Raw genomic sequence first — 22386 nt, 5'->3', positions numbered from 1 at the left:
CATGTAACTATATATATATATATATATATATATATATATATTATATATATATATAGAGTACTGAACCAGTTGGACGGTAAGCTTTGACGCTACACCTAAAAGACAAACAGATTTCATTTTCCGGGACCGCACAGTGTCCCCTTCAGAAAGAACACAGCACACAGTGATCGAACATGGGCATTGGACCATCAATATTTGCAACCCAGAATTAAATGTAGAGCACAATCGCCATCTCGCTCAGTTATGAAATCGAGGGAAAGAGATATATGATTAATGCAGTACAAATGTAGGAAGCTACAGATTCATGTAAGCTAAACTTGCAGTTCAGATTTAATTAGTACCAATTATAGGGTTTGTCGGTTTCTTCTTCTTCTTTCTTTTTCCTCGATCGGCAATAGGGTCTGTGTCGTTATCAAACACCAAAATGATCATGGCGATCAGCATATTTATATATATATATATATATATATATATATATATATGATCATCGTGATCAGGTAGTCAGGAAAGTACTAAACCAACAAAAGGTAGCCAGGTATATAGTTTTGAAACTGGGAGAGAGAAAGACGTTATAGAAAGAAACTTAAAGATCAAAAGCAAACAAAGAACATAGAATAAGCCCGTTCTCACTTCATCTATCTAAGAGGGAGAAAAGGAAGCAGCAACCAAGAGATTAAAAAGAAAAGGGAAAAAAAGAATTTGACAAATCTATAAACCATCGCCATCAACATCTTCAACACCATGATCATCGTGATACGTTATGGGTAATAAGAAAGTTGCAGGGTCTTCGCCGTTAATTTATTCATCTAGTGAAGTCATGGACGAGAGTACTCGGCCGATCGGTGACATTGAGATGCCAAGAAAGGAAGGGAATGCCGGTATCGGAATCCCTGTCATTGTCTTCAATGAAAGGGAACTCGTTGCCAATGGCAGCTGGGGCAAAGCACGGCATTTTCTGGGTCTGTGAATGGGCATACCATGAATTGTTGTGGTGGCCGAGGATGTGATTTGGCTCCATTAGTCCTGGGGAACCACCATTGCTGGTGGCCGCAGCAGTGGCTCTCCTCTCTTCCTTCTTGAATCGAATCCCACAAGCATTGCATAGCGACTGCAATTCACAAACAGATATTCCTCAAAAATCAATAAAGTGAAAATTTGAAAATATTGTAAAACCAGTAGACAAAAGTCAAGTAGATGAGCATAATGAAAAAGATTTTTTGTCACAAACAAGAAACAAAGCGATCATGATAAGAGCACCTTTGGGCCTCTTGGACCATTCCTCCAAAGGGGTGTGGAAGTGGTGTCACAGTTAGCACAACGGCGAGCGAGGAGAGAATCATTGACCGAGTTGCTGCTGCTAGCATTACTGCCTCCACGGGAAGTCTTGTAAGTTTGAGGTGCTGATGAAGGTGAATGTTTGTTCTGTAACACGTCCCAGCAAGAGTACTTGGACACTGAGGAACCAGAGCGCCGTCGCTTTTCCTCATCTTCGGTTAGACGAGTAGATGGGGTTCCTAAAGAGAGGGTGCAATCCACTGAAGCAGACGACGAAGTGAAGGAATACATTTCGGAATTCTCATCAGGAATATGGTCGGGCATGGAGAATAGCATGGAGAAGGAATTGCTTTGGCTGTGAAACAGACCACAAGAACAAGGCCCCACCATGTTCCCTTGAGCATCGCTGCAGCGGTGCATCATTTCTTTCTTTTCTTTATCTCAGTATCTGTTAATGGCAAAGGGGACCGATCTTCTTCTCTCTCAAATCCAAAACTATGTAAAGAAATGAAGATCAAATAGATCTTTTAGAACGCAAGCAAAGGTACAAAGAGAAGGGTTGTGAAGAGGAGGAGGAGGCCGTAGAGAAGGGAATGGCAATCACAATGGGGATCGAGACCGAGTTTATAGTAGGAGTTTGAGGAAAGAGTAGTACGAACCAAAAGAGTTACTGTTGATATAGGTAGATGTAATAATATTAAGTTTGAAAAAAACTTAAGATGCGAAAGAGGTTGAATGGTACGAGAGGGGATGAGAAGTGATGATCAGGAAGGGGAGTTGTCCGGTAGCTTTATAAGCTAGCAATAATAAAATGGCGAAATACGAGTCAGCAGCTGCAGTCCAGGGTTGTCGTGAAATGCGAATAGAGGGATATACACACAAGTATACACAAGTATAGAGAGAGAGAGAAGTGTGTGTGTGAGATATAATAAGCCAGAGAGAGAGAGAGATCAGAGGGACCCAATTTGCATGTGTTGTGGAGAGAGAGTGTTAGAGATAGAAAGCGGGGAGTACTACTGAGTTATCTAGTCAGTGGTGATCAGTCAGTGTGGTAGTGGTGGTCGTAGGCATATATATGCAGGCAGCAGATGTATATGAACAAGTGTATGTAAAAATCTAATCTTTAGATCTGTGACAGTGTTTTGTAACTGGCACAAGTTTATCACTTGTTGCGATTCAATTCAATTTATACCCGAGAGGCTCTGTGATCGTTTATATACAAAGATAGAGATGTATTGAAGAGCTCGTAACAATGCTTGTATGAGAGAGAGAGAGGTGATTGGATAGTCAAAAGAGCCCACGTGACTAGGGAGGGAGAGGGAACAGTCTTCCATGGATCTGCCTTCTCCGATCACGAGGACTAATGAGAGTCTCAAACCCAATACATCAAAACCTCTGTCCGTATCCGTATCTCTGCCTCTCTCTCTCTCTCTCTCTCTCTCTCTCTGTTCTGTCACTGCCACCCTCCCAAGGAAAATGGAATAGTCCTCTCCCTCACCCCACCCAGATGTCACATTTGCCCCTGCCCACAGTATATTTGTTCTCATTTTTTTAGTATACTAATTGGAATAATACACAAGGAGATTGTGTTCGTACATAGAGAAGTGGGTCACAAAGACCAGAGAGAGAGAGTTAAAGATGATCCCTTCAATTAGATTACGAGACATAAAATGCAAGGAAATACAACTGTAAACATTTTGGGACTAAAATCCGGGGATCATCTGCATCCACATTTCTATTCCTAATTGGACAAATAAAGTAAAAGAGCGAAGGGGAAAAAAAAAATGGCTGTAGTAAAGTGGTCATTTTGACGCTCTTTTGGACGCTTGTGGAATGGCAATAATTTCATGTGAAAGGCTGAACAACTGAAGTATTTTCTTTCTTTTTATTTTTTTTAAATAAACAGAACGATGGCCACTTATTTATAAAACAGTGTTGAGTACAACCAACAACTCCGTAAGTTGTTATAGGGCGTCAAATCGGTCAAAATCCCAAACAAAAGAACAACAACAGCCAGTTTTGAGCTTACCACAAGCAGTAGCCGTACCGTGGGAATCACGTGAAACCGAGCAAAGCCAATTTGGTCATGATCATCATAATCCCACCCCAATTCCCGATTCCAATACCCCCCATCACAACAAGTTATTCTAGCTTTTTGTGGGTAGTCGCAGCAGTAATAGTGGAAAATCCGAAGATTTTGATCAGAGAGAATTGAAACAAAAAAGATTAGAGAGATAGATAGATAGAGAGAGAAAAAGCATAAAAGGTATCCCAAATGTGATACTCTGCAATCATCAAAGCAACATCTGTTTCTTCCTCTTGGCTTAGCGTGAGAGTGGGAGATCTCTTGGGTCAAAGATACAAACTCAAAAGAGAAAATGGTCAAAAATTTCGTGAACAAAAAAAAAATACAAAAATATTAGCTAAAACCAAAACTAAAAACAGTAAAGAAATTATAAAAAGACGACGACCCCACATTCATCATGGCCAAGTCCGAACAAACTTCTCTGGAATATCGACCCCATTCGATCAAAAGATTCAAAAAAACATCCTGGAAGAGATCAGAGGAGAGAGGAGAGAGGAGAGAATCAGATCGTCTAGAGATTGGTGAGCCATGTACAGTTCGACAAACGGGAACGACCGCCTACCGCTTTCCAAAAGATGCCCCTCCATTTCGCTTTGTAAACAACGAACTAAGCATAAACTACTACGAGTAACCCAAGACACTTGAGAGAATACTTTTATATATAGCCATTTTTCATAATTCACATGCATTTGCTCGCATCCCTACGCGACCTCATTCCACGTTAGTCTAAGTTCCCTTCTTCTCGTTTCGCTCATGCATGGCTGTGTTCGACACGTACACGTACGTACGCTCCTCGATCTCTCGGCCTATATACGCTCTGATGCCAATAAAAATCTCAGTACTTAATGAGAATCTCTGTTTGTACTCTTTTTAATGAAACTCTGGGATTTGATCATGATCATCCGAAGCAACAAGAAGTAATTAAGGTTCTCCGCCTCTTCGATCACGCTCCACTATGGATTTGGACGCACGTTGATTTAGATGGCACTACTTAATCATGATGTTATGTGGCTCGTTGGATTTGGTGGGACCCGTTTGGTTTTGGTAATTCCTAATCCTTCCAACTTTTCCAAGGTATAAGCTGATCGTATCTGCTGCCTAAAGCAGACGAAAACCAATAAATAAACAAAAATAATAATTATGTTATCGCTAATCAAAGCGCCACGTGGGCTTCGTGGGGGGGATATTTTCCTTGCATGCATGCATGCATGCAAATGTGTTTAAATTACTAGAGCCGTAGAGGTATAAACCATATAAAATAATTATTAATATTATTCTTATAATTAATGAGCTTTGGAAGACATAAAAACTACATTCCTCAAAAGCAACGAGATACAACTGGAATGTTTGTCTCTCTAGATCCCTCTCTCATGCATATGTTGTTTTTTCTCTTTTATATTTGGCTAGGTGGTCTGGGATTGGTCTAGTGATCTTGTTGTTGACTGAGATTTGGGGAAAGTAATACTATTTAAGTGCTGTAGAGAAAAGAAAAAGGCGAAAAATGAGAGAGAGCTGGCTAGCTAGCTGTGGACCAGCATTTAGAAAAGGGGTTGTAGGAGAAGAAGCCTCTAATACATAAGCCGCCCTATATATAATATGAAAGATAAGTTCCTGTCAGTGTGATGACCAAAGAAACACTGTACCCCCTAATTGTCTCCTCTAAGGAGGTCTAGCCACTTTAGACCTATAGCCAATGGAAATAACCCCTCTCTCTCTCTCTCTTCTCCCTACTTTTTCATATGGTCAGGAGCTTTGTTTAAATGTTACTGAGTTTAATGTTCTGTGTTTTTTTTTTTAATTATTAAAAAAAAAAAAAAACAAAGTTGTCTGTCCCTTTTTTCATCACCAATCTTCCTTATTTGGCGGGCATACATGTAAGAAACGATACAGTGGAATAGGTACGTGGATATACAATATTGATGATGATCTGGAGTTCAAATATATAGAACGAGGCTCAATAATTACTTTGTGTCAGAACGTATATATATAAATGTACCTTATTACTATTACATGCAGGATCGTATAAATATATATATGTGTGTGTTGATCTCCTCGAGCATGCATTTATGGCACGGCCTATTCGATCGGCCAATATCAGCCAGCTTGCTTTTTCTCTAGTACTACTAATTATTGGCTGAATAGCTAGGAATTGCTTTGGCTCAGCTACTGATGATCTTTAGCCACAATTCCCATGTGCATGCATCTTCTCAAAAGCTACGTCCACGGATATATATTCTATATACCCATCATTTTGTTTCAGCATCTCGAGCATCCATCCATCCATTCATCTTTTTGATTTGGTGGTTTTGGTCTGCAGATCAATTGCGCAGTGATCGATATTGATCAAGGATGTGATATGTGAAACAATTTGATCAAATGAAAGGAAGAAGTAGATTTATACGAAGATCAGTCGTCCTACACCCTATAGACTATCGAGAGTGTAGTTTGACAAATTGTTAATTCGAGAATGTTAAACGTCTTTTTTTTTTATACATTTTTTTATATTTTTAAAAAAATTTACAACATCATTAAATAAAATATTTTTTTAGTCACTAAATAAAAAAAATTATCATAACCTATCATTGAGAGAAGTAGTATTATTTTTTATATGAATGAGTCAAAAAAATATAGACGTTATGTACTTTTGCAAAAAGGCACATAGTACAATGATTTTTATATACAACTTTATTCTAAGAAACAATATTTGAAATGGATTTATCAACAACAAACAATCTAGATGATGATGAATGACCTAACGGCCTATTATGTCAAAGATTATAATTTGAATCAGATACAGAGTTGACACTTAGTAAGAAATTCAAAAAAATTCCTCATTTAATCTCATACGAAACCTGATAATGTATTGACACTGCCGATACTCCAAAAACATGTGTAGCACCACAACTATAGTTTCTATATGCTCCACATGTGCAGTTAGGTATTTAATTGCAATTCAACAATTCATCTAGAAACATTTGAATTTTCAATAGTAAATACTCATTAAGTTTTGATCTTGAGTTAGAGAAGAAAGCTTTTTATGCAATTTTAAGATTGATCTTGGCTCATTTCCTTGGCAGAATTGTTTTCGTAAATCTTCCCATATCTCTTTTGTTGTTTTTGCATAAATGATGGTTTCTCCAATGTCTTTAAATACCAAATTCAAGATCCACGAAAGCACCATGCTATTACAAGGTTCCCACACAACATATTAGGGGTGAAAACCGACATATGCGGTTCAGTTTCGATCCAAAACCAAAACCAAACTGACTAGTTTCATATATGTTTAAAACCGACTGATTAAGTGGGAGAAAACCGACATGCTTGGTTTCGGTGTGATTCTAGTCTGTTCATCGATGTCCCGTCGGTGGCGCAATCATTGGCAGACCCACATTGAAATGTTTTTTGAAATTTCAAAATCCCCCTGCATTTCATTTATAATTCTATAAGTATAGAGAATGCCCACTCCCCACCGCCAAAAAGAAAATTTATAATCACCATATGCTCTCTATAATTTTTTAAAATTGCAATATACCTAGAAATGCATCTCTCCAATTTTTTCTTATAGTACCAAAATTTTGTATAATTTCTATATATTTTCTATTTTCAAGGATGTGGCTTCACTAAGATTCATTTAAACTAAGTTTAGAATAAATAATAAATTTATTAATATGGATCTCAAAATTTTTTTGTAATACAATATTATGCTTATTAATATGGAATCCAAAGTGAAAATACAAGAAAAATCATTTCAAATTGATGATCTATATGAAAAATAGTTGATAGATTTTATCCTCTAGACTTCATTGAGTAAGAAAAAATTTATTTAAGATATCAATTATATTATTATATGTTTAAGGTGACACGAAAATATCTAAATTAAACTTAATAAACTAGATTACACACTAGAATGAAATATTGTCACTTGATAGATTTTATGAAAAAAATAAATTCTACATATTTCATAACAAAAGTAATAATGAATGAATATTATTCCATGAAATATCATCATCATAAATCTGCAACGTATATTAAGTTGTGTTTTAGAGTTTTATTTTTACACGTATGTAGCAAATTATCGAGATTTAATTTTATATACAGTTATGTTTTCTGAATTTTTAATATCTTTTTTATTTTATATAAATGTATCACACGATAGAAAATTTGCCCCCCTCAAAAAAATTATTGGTTCTGCCACTAGGCACGGTGAGAGAGAAAACTGAGAGAATAAAGGTTGAGATGAGAGAGAAAGAGAGAGACATTGGTGGCGTGACATGTGTGTTGCGATGAGAGAGAGAGAGAGATGGGAGGTGCGATGAGAGAGATAGAGAAAGATTGGTGGCACTGTGTGAGAAAGGAGAGAGATTTGTGACAGATGGCGCTGTGTGAGAGATGAGAGAGAGAGTCTGAGAGAAATGAAGAATCGAGAGAAGAAGAGTGAAGGGAGGGGGTATTAAACCCTAAATTCAAACGACGGCGTCGTTTGATTTCAAATTTTCTTTTCTTAAACAGTATGTGTAAAATGACACTGTTTAACTTAAGTGAAACGATATCGTTTTACCTAATATATATATATATATATATATTGTATCAACTGGTTGGGCTGTTTCAACCTAGTTCAAGCTGGGACTGAATCGATCGATATTGGTTTCATCAATTTCCTACTGCAAGTCGATCAGTTCTCTGTTGGTTTTGGCCAGTTCTAGACTTTGGCGGCTGGTTCACATCGATGATGGCCGATTTCATCGATTTCTGTACAGCCCTACAACATATAGGCAGTCTGTATCAATTGACTGAACAATTGCTCCATTGATGAACCTCATCTTATTTTTGGCCTTCAAAACCATCTCCATCGATCTACACCAGCTGTGATAGTTGTCTCCTATAAGCACCTTAGATACTAGCATGGGAATCCCCATTTTGTAAATGGTATGTACTTGAATCTTCAACCTTTAATGAGACAGAGGCCATCGAAGCCATTTAACAACAGACAAAATCGAAACCCTAAGGTATCCGCTATGATACCATAAAAAAATTGAGCAAATCTTGGAAAGACTTAAAAGAGGGAATATGTAATTCTTTTATTCAAACTTAACTTTACAAAGAGAGAGTGTACAATATTTATACAGAAAGAGTAATTAAAGTGAAAATAAAAATAAAGTTAGTAACTAAAATTAGTAACTAAGTAATTACTAACTAGTCCTCTACCAATTATAATGCCAACTCAGATTAATATTTGTGATAATGTGCGTGTATATATATATATATATATATATATATATATATATGTGCGTACCTACGCTTTTATTTTTGAACAAGAAGTTAATAAGTGCATCTTAGGGAACTGATTTCTCAAGGCTTATGGAAGGAAGACGATCAGAGAGGTAGAAAATTTATAAAAATACTCCTTTAATACATTGTTATGAAATGTATTGTATAAAAATATTGTGTAAATCATTTTTAAAAAATTAAAGCATGCACACCGACATGCCATGCAGTTTGTCCAAAAGCAACGCCAGGAGTAGTATAGTACAATAAATACAATCATTGGCTCGAATCTAGCTAGCTTTGCTAGTCTTCTCCTTCTAATATTATTGCCTTTTCTACGTACCGAACCCATGCTTTGTATCCCTTGCCCCCCATTCTTTTCTTGTGTCTTTGGATCTCTTTTGGACCTGACGATCTGAAGGCGATGGACTTCTTTTGTCTGATTTCTTTTAGTTCACGATGTGGGCATTGCAAATTGTGGATAATGTTTTCACAGAATTGATTGTATCGGTGTCATTTATGGTAACTTACAGTCCAAATTAATACCACGGTTAACCGTGGCGCCTACCCTCACGGCCACACACCATCCCCACCTAGGTGGGGTATCAATTTTTGGGCCAAAAACCCCCGACCCCTCCTGACTCATCCACATTAGAGGTGACAATATATAACATAATTCGTTAATTCAATACGAATACGATACAAAATTAGTAAGTTTGAATTTGATATAAATGAGTTCGATTGGGCCAAAACAAATTGACCCGTTAAGACACAATTAATAAATGGTCAACCTACTTAACCCAAAATCAATCTACAATAACCCATTTAAATTTTATTTCAAAATTATAATTTTATTATTATTGGGTTGTAATATTGGTATTTTTCAATATGTTTATATTTTTATTGTTGGGATTGTAATTCTGAACATATGCTCATATTTATTATTGTTAAGTTTACAATATTGATTTTATTATTAGTTAAAATCTGAAAAATATTGATATTTTTTGTTAATAGATAGCCTAATTGTTCATCATTTTTTTTTTGTGTTTGATTTTTTAATTAAAAACATCGTGGTGCATAATTGAAATTGCAATTAAAACACAAAGCCACGCAATAGGGAAAGTGAATCAATTGAGAATTGAGAAATTTTAAGTAGTAATTGATCGCTAAAATAAAAAGGTTGAGGGAGTTATTTGAAAAAAAAAAAAATGCAAGTTGTGCTATGAGGTACGTTTTTCTATTTTCTTGACTTTCTTCAATTTTCTATTTTTATTTGGAATCGTATGATATACCTACAACTCTTTTATAATTAATTTCACAATCAATTAATGCAAGCACCACCTTATGAAAAATTAATTTTAATTTTTGTTTACGAATTTTTTTATCCTGATTAACAATAGTGGTAGTTTTGCGAATATTCATGGGTCCCTTAATTTTCTTTCTCCCTTAAAGAGGAAATAAGATAATTACATGGTACATTATATTTATGTGTACCATAGAACTTTTTCTAATAACTTAAACATTCTATTATCATTTCTAATTGGCTGATTCATTAATGCAACCAATAGAAGATTATAAATGGATCGACTTTTTATTTTTTATTACTGGAGATTGGGAATAGATAGACTTATAAAAATATCATTTATTTAAAATAAAGTAATAAAAAATTGTAAGATTGTTTTAAGTATATAATTTTTTAAGAGAAATTTGCTGTTATGAAACCCATTTAGTTACATGTTTTATGGGCTTGCAGCCCATTCAGTAACTATAATAATAGGTGCAGGAAATGATACTGGGCCTAATAATTTTAATGCCTTTGGGATCTTCCCCCGCCTCCCAGAAGGGGTAACTGATCTAAATTTTAATATTAGTCTCTATATATTAAAAATTGATTGGTATTCTTGGGTAAGGATAATCCATATAGTAAAATTATACGTTGATATATTTCAATGATTTTATATTTGAATTAATAACATAAGTAATGATAATTACAAATTTAGAATTTAAAAATCTGCACAGGTCTTGATAATATAATTACATATATTATAATTAGAGAATTATTACAAATATAAAAAGATTACATAAAAATAAATATATAAATTAATATGATTTTATGATATTCGTTAGATATATTTTATAATAAAAATAACTGTTTGGTTGCGCGGATTAAATGCTTCTTGGCCTGGGGCTGGATGGTGCGATTAAAAGTATTGCAGAAGACTGGCTGGGTCAGGTGGATTTGTGAGATAGTAATATTCTCGGATCTAAACATTTCTCTTTATTTTTTTTTTAAGGAAAGAACGAAAGGAATAGGGAGGTCTCACTGAATCTGGTTTCGCCGGTTTGCTTGATTTGGAGTTGGAGAGCGAGGCCGAAAACATGGGGCTTCTCAGTATAATTCGAAAAATCAAGAGGAAAGAGAAAGAAATGCGTATACTCATGGTGTATGTAAACCACCAATCTCTCTTTCTGACTTTTTTTTTTCCGTCTGTTCTCTCTCTCCCTCTCTGACATACATACACATACACCAAATGTTGAACTCTCCTTCGCAGTGGGCTTGATAATTCCGGTAAGACTACGATTGTGTTGAAGATCAATGGCGAGGATACCAGCGTAATCAGTCCCACACTGGGCTTCAACATCAAGACCCTCACTTACCAAAAGTAAGCCTTTCAAACTGATAAAATTCAGTATATGTATCCGTCTTTCTGCTTATAAATTTTGCCAATGGGGCAATCTATCATACAGGTAGTGGGCATTTCAATATAATGCTTTCTCTGCTGCCCTTCGTTGCTCATAAATCTCTGCAATATACGGAAATGAATTTTAAGAGGGGTTTTATATGATTTTTTTTGTGCATAATGGTGTGGTCATGTCTGAATACCTCGGAAAAGATATGTAATAACAGCAATATTTCTTTAAATTCATGGAAGAGTTAACAAGTTGAGGGATTTATTTTAGAATAATGATAGTATGTTATCTCATTTTGACTGCTAATGTATTTAATTTATTTTTTAATTACTTTTTAAGGACTGACTATTACTGTATTGATATTTTTTTTTAATTTTTTAAAAATGTTTAAAGATGTTAAAAAAAATGTAAAAGGGAAAAAAATAAAAAAGAAGATTTTTGCCTAGGCGGCATGTCCAGCGGTCACTGCTGAGTGGCAGCCTAGCATCACTCTTTATTTTATTGACAGCTGTTCTTGGCCCTTGGTGCTTACTGCTTCATTTGATTAAAACTTGATTCGAGGGGAATTTGGAAATTTTTTGTTTTATTACAATTGAAGTTCCACTTAATATGACTTTGGCAGGTATACTCTTAACATTTGGGATGTTGGCGGCCAAAAAACCATAAGATCTTACTGGAGGAACTACTTCGAGGAAACTGATGGTTTAGTATGGGTGGTTGACAGTTCGGATCTTAGACGGTTAGATGACTGCAAAATGGAACTGGACAATCTTTTGAAAGAAGAGGTTCAAAACCCATATCGATTTTTCTCTGTACTTGTGTGAAATGCAAGTCAGTCACTAGGAGCTGTCACTTATCCATCTTCCATGCTTTTGTTCATTGGCTTGCTCCTCATTTGTTAGTTTTTTTCATCAATCTATCATTAGATTGAATAAAAGAACCGTGTTTCTCTCTTTCTTTCCATCCACTTACTTGGCCACTCAATCTTACTTTTGAGTATGTATGCTCGTGTCTTAATTTGATTGGTTGAACTAGAAGAATGTGCCGCCAAATTTGTTCATGGAAACTCCAAAATTCTCTTCTGTAAATTTTTATTTTCAGTTACATATACTTGAAGGCCCAAGTACACTTTAAAACATTGATTCATAACAATTATTTTGGAATGCTTCATGAAAATTGAAAGTCTTACAAGAATAATGTGGGTTTCTCTGCCCCCCTGGTGTCCCCGTTCCGTTTCAAGTTGTAGTAAAATGCTAACTTGTATACATCTGACAGAGGCTTTCAGGATCATCTTTACTGATACTAGCGAATAAGCAAGATATAAAAGGTGCCCTTACCCCAGAGGAAATTGCTAAGGTAAGGCTGCTAGCTTAAAAAAGGTTCTTGTTCGTGTTATTGAAAAATGGTCCTTGTTAGAATTCAAATGAAGTGTTGGAGACTTGATTTATTTTTTATTTTTTGGTATTCTGTGTTTTGTTGTGTTAGAGCTATGAATTGTCTCCTACTTTGGCACAGGCTTCTGTAGAGATGCTATATCATGGTGAAACTTGTTTTGTAATATCAGTTTCTGTCTTGAAAGATTGACGTGTCAAAATATTGCATGCACTCAGTTTTTCACTCTTTTTAATCGACATCTGACATCTGAGCATGGACTTCATGTATAAATACTTCTATTCTGGACATCTTTATGTCGGTCATGAATTCGAGTCTGTATCAGTTTTCAATATTATCGATCCCCGCCTGTGGTGCATTATACGGTATATAGCTTGTATCAATGCTTTTGTGATCGTTCTTTCAACAGAATGGTATTTGTATCACTCTTTTTCATGTAGAGGTTATTGTTCTATTCAAACGAATGGCATTTATCCAAACATATTTGATTAGTTTATTTTTTCTACGATATTGCTAACGTCTAATATCTTGAAATGGTTATGTTATAATTACTTACACAGGTACTGAACTTGGAAGCCATGGACAAAACCCGGCACTGGAACATTGTGGGATGCAGTGCATACACTGGTGAGGGGCTGCTTGACGGATTTGATTGGTTGGTCCAGGACATAGCCTCTCGAATCTATGTGCTTGACTGATGCCTACGGCAGCTACAATGGACTTGCTTTTAGCAGATTTTCTGTTTAATGAGAGCTTTGTGTATCTGTGTGATGCACTCGTTACCAGAGTCTCCAAACTAGCATTTGGGTTTTTTGAGGGAACATTTGTCAGATCTTCAATTTATAATTGAAAGCCTGCATTTTCCGATGCTTTAGCATCTTTGGTCTCATCTTCAAAATATAGCACACTTTTTGCATTTGTCTCCATTTAAATATGATCTATTTACTCTATATATAATAATAAAATATTATTAATTTAATATTTTTTTTATTTAATTTATTTTTATCATATTTTATAGTTCTATCAATTAAATATTAATAATAATTATATTCTAATTAAATTAATATTAAAAAAATCATATTTTCAAAAGTTATTTAATGCTAATAACAAAAAATATTTAATTAAACTCATCTAAATTTCTTAATTACAAACCAAATAGTATTTTTACTTGGAGTGAGAAACTAGTATTTTAATGTTTAATGAACCAATAATAGTCTTCTATTTTTGGCAAAGCACTGTAGTTGAAATCTAAATTATTTTAGATATATCCAATCTAATGTGAAGTCTTTTTGGCATAAATTATCCAAATTTTGACTATCCTTCTCATTTGGACAAGCCAATGAGGATGCTCTTAGGCACAGTACCAGACCTTTAAACACATGCAAGGGCTAGACTTACTCTGTTTGGATACAGAGTTGATCTCAACTCATCTAATCATTATAAATTTTTTAAATTTTCACATAAAATATAATAAACAATTCAACATTTTCAAATCTCAAAATAATAATAATATTAAATAATATTCTAATAATATTTTATTCAACTTTCATCCCATCTCAACTCATCTCATTTCAAGTCATTATCCAAACCTCACCTTAGAGATTAAAGCTCGTAGATTGCAAATAAATGAATTTCACTTGCACGGGTAAGGGGAGAAAACATCTATAAATTACCGATTTCTCTAGCCTGGAGAGGTTAAAGAGGGTTTGGCTATACCTGCTCATCCAGTTAAAAAAGAGATGTTGGTTCTATACTCTAGATGACAAAAAGATCAAAGATTAGTCTTGCTTTTCTTCGAGAACACTTGCACCGAAACTCATGGAACAATTTAGTATCTTATTATGGTAAAAATCCCAAACTGATTCAGATAAAATTGGATCAGCTATTACATAACTCTCACTACCAGTTTAAAAAGCACCATGCTGCAAGAATTGTCTGATTTGGGGACACAGGCAAACTCATCTTGACAAAACGAGGCTTGGAATGTCCATCCATGAGTTCATCTAAAACATTCTCCAATATATAACTTATCCTGATTGCAATCATTTTGATTTCTTTCCTTGCTTCTTCTTGATTACTTCATCAACATACATAATACCCTTGCCCTTGTACACCTCGGGCGGCTTACAGCTGCAAACGGCAGCAGCAAACTGGTGTACTTTCTGTTTATCAATTCCAGTGCAACAAACTACATTGTTCTTGAAGCAGAAAACATGGACAGCCGGAGGGACAGTTAGTTCAACCTCATGACTGTATCCCAATTTGAGAAACAAGAGGCGTCCTTCAGCTTCAGCTCTAGCTTTGTACCCAACACCAACAATCTTAAGAAAGCGAAAAAATTTGGCTTCCACCATGAATAAACTGATTAATGATCACCTGAATTCTTCACGAGATAAACAAGTGGTGCCAGCAAAAAAGTTTAAACAGAAATAAAAAACCACAGGAACCACAAAATGTAAATTTGAAGTATCGCAGCAGAAACAAAAACAATAAGAAAATACTACAATCACATAAATAACACTAAGATTTAAGTGGTTCGACTTAATGTGAGCCTACGTTCACTGGCGAGGTCGATCGGAATGAATTCACTACCAACGAAGGTGGAGTACAAGAGATCAACAACATAATCCTCACAATCCTAAAGTCCCAATACAATTAATGAATTCTCAGGACCGTTAGCAAAAGGATTCTAACTCTTTCTTTAATATACGACTGCTTTACCCAAAAGTAATATACAAATGAATAACATGTATATATATATAGTTAAATGGCATAGAGCCCTAAAAAAAATATTCGCTCTTGCGAAAGTTGAGCAGCACTAGAGCGAACATTAGGGTTAGTGTCCCGCTCAACATACAATTAGGGTTAGTGTCCCGCTCAAGCTATATGTTGAGTGGGTGTTGAGCAAAGTCTCGGGTTGACATCCCGCTCGAGCTGACTGTTGAGTGAGTGTCGAGTGAATCCAGTTCGAGCTGAATGTCGAGCGGGTGTTGAGCGAACTCATGGGTTAAGACGTCGCTCGAGCAATCAAATTGAAGAGGTATTTTATCAACATGATTCAAGTCACTTCTCAACAGATATAGTCATACATTTTTTTTTTAATGAGTAAGATTAGATAGTCATACATTTCCTGAAGTTAGGCTTAGCCCATAGCCTTGTGAACAGGAAACATAAGACATACTGTGGGTTCAAGTTGAAAGTTCAACTGATTTGGAAAAGAAAAAACAAAGTTGAAAGTTCAACTATAAGTTTAGATTAAAAATTGATGACCAAACAATCTGTAGTTTTGTATCAGAACAGGGTTTGAAGACCACTTTGAAATGCTGGTAGAAAACATTACAGATTCAGCTCCATCCCACGAGGGGTTTTGACAGAGAATCTATGGCCACTACAACTATAGGGCTTCGAGTATGCATTTTTCTGTGAGAGCTTTAGGAAGTCCCATAACGGTATCAGTTTTCCCCACCTGCCAAATATCAAACCAGAGCTTATGTCACAGGAATTGGAGGAAGACAACAACTCCTAGCAAGTGACAAGAAAAATTAATTAATGTATAGTAGCTTTCGCATGTTATAATCGACTCAAGAAGAAATGCAAAGCAGTTTCAGCCCCCTTGATAGACCAAACAAAACCATAATATGGTCCAAATCAACAACATTGGTTAAGAGTTAACATGCCAATGCTTGATAGAGAGAGTGTGGCAGAAGCTCCGTTTGTTAGAACACCAGAAATATAAAGTAGAATTTTAGAACTCTTTGATGAGCATAAGGAAGAAGGTTTTAACTGGGGATGTGGATCACCAGTCAGGTGAGTTCTTTCGAGTGGCTTAAGTGCCAGAAAGACTTGAATACTCTGGGTGCCATCCACAATAGTGTGGTGCCTAAAACTAGCTCCTCCAAAGTGTGGGCATGTGTGTATGTGAGAGACTAATAGAGAGAGAGAGAGACACAGGAAGCTCTGCTGACCATTGCTTCCACAAAAGGCAATGTCATTGGATGTTCCAGCATCAAACCTCTAGCAACATTGAGTGTAAATCCCTTGTTGATCTGAGCGCAGCTCATTCGTCAACAAAGAAGTCAAGGAAGAAGTTAATAAACGGTATTTGCAAAGAAAGATTCCTGGCAAAAAATATCAAATAGCAAAGAGAATATGGATCTTAAGAATTTTACCAGGCTATCAATGACCTCATCAGGTATGCTATAAAAATAAACCTATATCACCATGCAGAAAAATATTAATTCCCAAAGCTAATTTACAAGGTTACTTCTAAAGGGAAGTGAAAAGACATGCTAACATTTAGATCTCCATATGCCAAACATTAACGGAATTTATTACAATAACAAAACCCCAGGTGAATCTGATCGAAATTGAGTAAAGAAAAGGAGATATGATGTAAAACAGCAGCAAATACTCTTTTCATACGTAGATAAATACATTTTTAACATGTCCTGAGATTAGGTGGGCTTAAAATCATGTAATATTCACTCGTCAGGAAGAGCAAATCCAAATAAAAGTGCCAGAAACCATTACCTCGGCTCTATCCCATCCACCTCTTCTTTTTCCAGTCTTAAGAATGGTTACAAGAACAGATCCTACCACCTCTGCTTGACCGCCAGAATATCCTGCAACCCACAGGGATGTGACCATCAATCAAATCCAGCTCAACTTTTGAATGAGAAATGGTAAGAGTGAAGCGCATTAAGAAAACCTTTGATAAATTCCCGCGCTTCTTCCTTGCTGGATGGTTTTTCTCTGATTATCCCTTCATATACCACCACCTCAAAATCAATTGGATGGAGCAGTAAGAAATAACCTTGAATGATCTCTACATGCCAAAAATACTGAAGTGAAAGAGGCTCTATAAATAGTAGGGGGCATCTTCATAATCATAAAAAGCGAAGGATGTAAATGCTGTGAGGAACAAGATGAATATGCCAGCCCAAAACCCAGTAGGTTGTGTGTAAATGCGATAAAAATATGTTCAAAGTGTCAATCTTGCATGGGATCAAGGAAAAATCCATTGCCTGGATTATTATACATTCTTGTAACTTGGAAGCCTTTACTCGATGGACTTGGAGAAGATTGTCCACCAGATAAACTTTATATGGTGATTATAACCCCTTAAAGTTTTAATTGTTTTTGAAAACAAATGGGCAGTTAGAAGTAGGATTTATGATTAAAACTTATCAAGAAGATTATGGATGAAAAACCAATAAAATTTGGCAAGACAAACTGCATGAACAAGACAGGGAGAATAGGCTTGAGACATGCTCACTGCAAGTTCAATTGCATTGCAACTCAAGTATGTAGGTGTCAAAGACCTGGTCCCCATTCGACTCTTAAAAGGAGGTAGATTCATCAATTACTAGAGCTGTCACTTATGGGCAATCCAGGCCCAGAAAAATAAGAAAACCAGTTGCTCAGGTATTACCTGAGAGAGAGTAGAAGGATCTAGTTTATGCTAAAATCAGTTAAATTATCAAAAGGTAGTAGCTAAAGGGGAATCAAGGCATACTCTATCTGCAGTTATCAACAGTGTTGAATGAGCCTCCACATCAAATTGAGCGGTACTTTTGAGCCTGGATACAATGGCATCTGCCTAAGAAGAAAATCAGAATAAGAAGGTTCAATGAAAATTATCATCATCCAAGTATATAACAGAAATAATGTGCCCAAAATCATAGAAAGATGGGGAACAAATGACTTTCCCATGATAAGTTACGGGGGCTATCAGAAAAAGCGCTAGACAGAAAATTCCCTAGACACTCGCTCGACAGGATGCTGCTCGAGTAAAGCGTATAGAGAGAGTTTGCTCGACACGTGCTCGACACGTGCTCAACACTTCGCTCGAGCAAAGCTCAGACAGAGAGTTTGCTCGAAGAGCGCATAATACGCCGCTCGAGCGAATAATGCATAAAAGTAAAAACTAGTGTTCTTGTCGTGTGACACTCTAAATATGTACTTAATGAGAGTTGTGAACAATAAATCGCCAACAGATAAAATATATGCACACAGATGCATAAAATTAAAATTGAGCTCCAATTCCTAGAGGTTCAACAGAGCTAACAATTAAATATACCTTCACTTCAACTAGAGCCATTACCAAATCTGCTGGCTTTTCCCTCCTAATAACTTTCTCATCTATGCCTGCACTCTAATTCACAAGCCCAGTTAATCTTGTGAAGCTCTGTTAAATCAACTCAATTTATCGATTACTTAACTGAATGGAAGGAAGAATAAATTAAGAGACAGGATCAAAACGTAGGAAACTGGTTTGTACCATGCTCATTGCTCAAGTTTACAAGATATGGAAGAATAAATTTATTCAGTTCATTAAATATTCTAACAGGCTCCATCCCAGATAAAGAAAGCTTTTTTTTTCAATAATATGACCATACCTTTATAGTGAACTCATATCCCATCTCCGTTAAAATTTGTCAGCGAGCCATCGAATATGAACCCAAAATTATCTTATAACCCACTAACCCCCGGCCCTCAACAAAAGAAAAAGAAAAAAAAGTAACAGCCTTTAGTCTCTGGCTAATCCGACCATTTTGAAATCAGGAAAACGTTAGCGTAAAGAATAATAATCATCGTAACAAAAGAGTTTGTCGTATCTTTATAGAAGCTACGAATAGACAATATTGTACGACACTTATGCGGAATGTTGTACGGTGCAAGAAATGTACCGTAAATGCGGAACTGTTGGTAAACATCTTCTTGTATCTTCTTTTCTTTCACGCTCCTCTTCAAGAGATGGGGCTTTTGACTTTTGAGTACTCCAAGACTTGGCCGTAGAGAGTGGAAAGGAGCTTCCTTTTTCTTTTGTCCTAGTAGTTTGTACACTTGTCAATTAAACGCTGCTAGAAGGAATGTTTCTATATAAATATTGGGCTTGGGCCTCGAATTGGGCCTTGCCTGTGTTGCGGTGATCTTGACAATTCTCAAAATGAAGGAAAAACGTAATTTATTTGGGAAAAAGAAAGAGATACCAAGTGAGTTTTAAAAAACTGAAAGAGAATAAATACACTAAAACAATGCCATATATTCCCTGAACGTTTTAGTGTTCAGTGTATAGTAGTTAGAGGTGTAAATTTAAATCGAAAAATTGGTAAATCGGTTCGGACCGAACCGAACTGGATTGATTGATCTGGTTTTGAATCGGTCCAATTTGGAACTGGTTCCTATTTTATGAAAACCGGCCAAATCTGGTCCAGTTTCGGTTTTGTAGTTTTCGGGACCGGACCGGACCGGACAGAACCGGACCTGGTTGGAAAAAATATATATAAATTAATTTTATATATTATACAAAATATTTATATATATAATATATAATTATATATTAAATTTATATATATAATATATATAATTATATATCATATATGAAATAATTTCATATTATAATTTATAAATTATAACATAAAATGTTAATCTTAAATATGAACATTTATAATTTGTTAGATCATATGTTATTAATATAATTTAGATAAGATAATGTTGTTATAATTTATCAAATAAAAGTTTAATTTTAAAGATGAAAATTTAATTGATCATATGCTTTAAACATAATATATATATTAAATTATTAATAATATTTTATCATAAGAAGTAACAATTTATTATATTTTTTTTTTACATTTAAAAAAAATCGGAAAACCGGACCGGACTGGACTGGAAACCGGTAAAACCGGAGGTATCGGTTTAGAGGGTAATCGGGGCGTAATCAGTTTTGAAAAATACAAAATTAGTAGATATCGGTTCGGTTCTAGATTTTGTCCAAAACCGAACCGAACCGAACCGGACCGGTTACACCCCTAATAGTAGCTGCACAAAAATGGCTTTTTTGTCTCTCCAGAAGCAAAAGAACCCAGAGGCAGACATCACTAAAATCAAACAATCCCTTATGAGTTTAAGGCCCCATTTGGAACTTAGATAAATTCAGTTCAATATAATTTTAAATCGATTCTAATATCAAAATACTTAACTCTCAACTTACTAAACTCATTTTATTTCAAAATCTCTTTACACGTGGAACTCTCAACATTTTTTAACTTCTCGTAAATACATCTAAAACTCATCTTAATATCCAAATACATGTAAACTCATTTTAGGTGGACCTCACAAACTCACTCCACCATCTCAATTCACTACTATTCACATAGAACTTAACTCATCTCAATTTAGTTCAATATCCAAATGGAGCTTAAACCTTTTCAGTCTTACACTTGAGCATTGGTCAAGCCAAAAATATGGTTCATTTTTTTTTTTTTGTTAAATCTACTGCATTGAATTAGCTAAAGCCACTACTCATGTGAGACAATGAGCTACAATAAATTAGTAGCAAAAGTTATACTTGACGAGTTAATGTTCATCAGACAAAAGCTTATTTTATTGTAAAATAATATCCAAAACTTTTTTTCCTTGAATTTTTTTCGCTGTTATTCATTATTTTATTATTAATTTTCACATATTTTTTATTACTATTTAATATTTTATCAATATTTTTTTATTACCATTCACAGAATATTTAAGAACACCTACTACCCAAACGCAACCACGTGAACATGTGAGATGTCAACCCTATTGTGCTTCAAGGTACTCTTCATATACCAGAATAGAGTAAATTAAGAACCGGAGAATTTTATTGGTTTTTCCTCAAAACGTTATGGAGCCTAAAATTAGTTATAATCATCTTGATTTATTTTATATTGCAGAAAATAGGGTAGAAAAGAATTCGTCCAAGAAAAAAAAATATAGTATGGAAAAGAATACGAGAAGTCATTTTTTAGCCACTATTTTGTTACTACAGATTATATATTCGGTATTCTTTATTTGGGATGAAGGAGGCGCTTGGTTTTACACTTTCATGGTTGTTGTTATAAATGTTTTTAAAAATATTATTATTAAAAAAATAATATTATATTATTATTTTACAAATTCAATATAGGTTATATCTTGAATGGTTTTAGTTTCCGGTAATACATATATTTTTAGCTAAATTTTGGAGTTAATAATAAAGTGTCACAAACTACATAATTAAGTTGCTAAAGTGAATGATTGTTTAACAAAAATATGAATGAAGCACTTAATTATATAGTAAGTTTTAGTTCTTGTATCAATATTAAATTTTGATATTTTACACTTAAAAGGAGTTGTATTGCAGTTAGTTCACACCAAAATTAATATCTCAAAATTTTACTTGAAATTACCCAACTGACACATCAACTCCAAAGAAGGCTCTGGAAACTTACGCAGAACAATAGTGGCTTGAGGGGCAGACGAGGACATGCGGATAGTGGCTTCAAACCATGGCAAGAGATGCAGCACGCGGGATGAACCTAGGCTTGATCAAGCGGCTCAAGAAGATGCACTGCAGAGGCTGGATCGTGGCCTCACTGCGAGCAGCTCGCACAGGCAGACCCACTCACGCGAGCAGGAGCTGGAGACGCGAACTGCAGGACCTGGAACGAGCACACTGCAGAGGGAAACAAAGGGGCAAGACGCGTAAGTGGAGACGTGAAACGCGGAAACTGATGCTGGGCTGAGAAGCAAAACGCACGAGGTGGAATGTAAAACGCAGGGAGAGAGAGGCAAAACGCAGAGTATAAAAAGAAAAGAAATTTTCGTGCATCGTCTCTTTTTTTTTTTTTTTATAATCTTCGTCTGGTTTTTTTTCT

General features: G+C 35.3%; 3 protein-coding genes and 1 pseudogene across 3 annotated transcripts; 1 reads left to right on the top strand and 3 right to left on the bottom strand.

The window, feature by feature from the left end:
• Positions 1-569: 569 nt before the first annotated feature.
• On the bottom strand, positions 570-2181 carry LOC109005511 (GATA transcription factor 18-like). The gene is made up of 2 exons (XM_018984483.2): positions 1258-2181; positions 570-1108 (listed from the first exon to the last, which is right to left on the bottom strand). Exons 1-2 carry the CDS (start codon positions 1696-1698, stop codon positions 803-805), a joined length of 747 nt encoding a protein of 248 aa, XP_018840028.1. The 5' UTR covers positions 1699-2181; the 3' UTR covers positions 570-802.
• Positions 2182-10825: 8644 nt separating this feature from the next.
• LOC109005517 (ADP-ribosylation factor-like protein 2) lies at positions 10826-13598 on the top strand. The gene is made up of 5 exons (XM_018984492.2): positions 10826-11070; positions 11179-11289; positions 11940-12102; positions 12593-12673; positions 13270-13598. The coding sequence occupies exons 1-5, from the start codon at positions 11006-11008 to the stop codon at positions 13405-13407; spliced, it is 558 nt and encodes a 185-aa protein (XP_018840037.1). The 5' UTR covers positions 10826-11005; the 3' UTR covers positions 13408-13598.
• A 900-nt stretch (positions 13599-14498) lies between these two features.
• Positions 14499-15080, bottom strand: LOC109005521 (60S ribosomal protein L6, mitochondrial-like). Its single transcript, XM_018984496.2, has one exon. The coding sequence runs from the start codon at positions 15061-15063 to the stop codon at positions 14752-14754; it is 312 nt and encodes a 103-aa protein (XP_018840041.1). The 5' UTR covers positions 15064-15080; the 3' UTR covers positions 14499-14751.
• Positions 15081-16083: 1003 nt separating this feature from the next.
• Positions 16084-21997, bottom strand: LOC109005518 (annotated as a pseudogene).
• Positions 21998-22386: the final 389 nt, after the last annotated feature.

Source organism: Juglans regia, chromosome 7 (assembly GCF_001411555.2).
Source record: "Juglans regia cultivar Chandler chromosome 7, Walnut 2.0, whole genome shotgun sequence".
Classification (NCBI taxonomy): Eukaryota; Viridiplantae; Streptophyta; class Magnoliopsida; order Fagales; family Juglandaceae; genus Juglans; species Juglans regia.
Note: the sequence above shows the minus strand (reverse complement) of the source record. Positions and strands in the feature narration are given on the sequence as shown.

Excerpts from the sequence above, each read along its gene's own strand:
- LOC109005511 (XM_018984483.2), bottom strand. The coding sequence starts at position 1,698 with ATGATGCACCGCTGCAGCGATGCTCAAGGGAACATGGTGGGGCCTTGT. Across the intron at positions 1,109-1,257 it reads ATGGTCCAAGAGGCCCAAAG|TCGCTATGCAATGCTTGTGG; the intron begins GTGCTCTTATCA and ends TGTGAATTGCAG.
- LOC109005521 (XM_018984496.2), bottom strand. The coding sequence starts at position 15,063 with ATGGTGGAAGCCAAATTTTTTCGCTTTCTTAAGATTGTTGGTGTTGGG.
- LOC109005517 (XM_018984492.2), top strand. The coding sequence starts at position 11,006 with ATGGGGCTTCTCAGTATAATTCGAAAAATCAAGAGGAAAGAGAAAGAA. Across the intron at positions 11,071-11,178 it reads GAAATGCGTATACTCATGGT|TGGGCTTGATAATTCCGGTA; the intron begins GTATGTAAACCA and ends TCTCCTTCGCAG. Across the intron at positions 12,103-12,592 it reads ACAATCTTTTGAAAGAAGAG|AGGCTTTCAGGATCATCTTT; the intron begins GTTCAAAACCCA and ends TACATCTGACAG.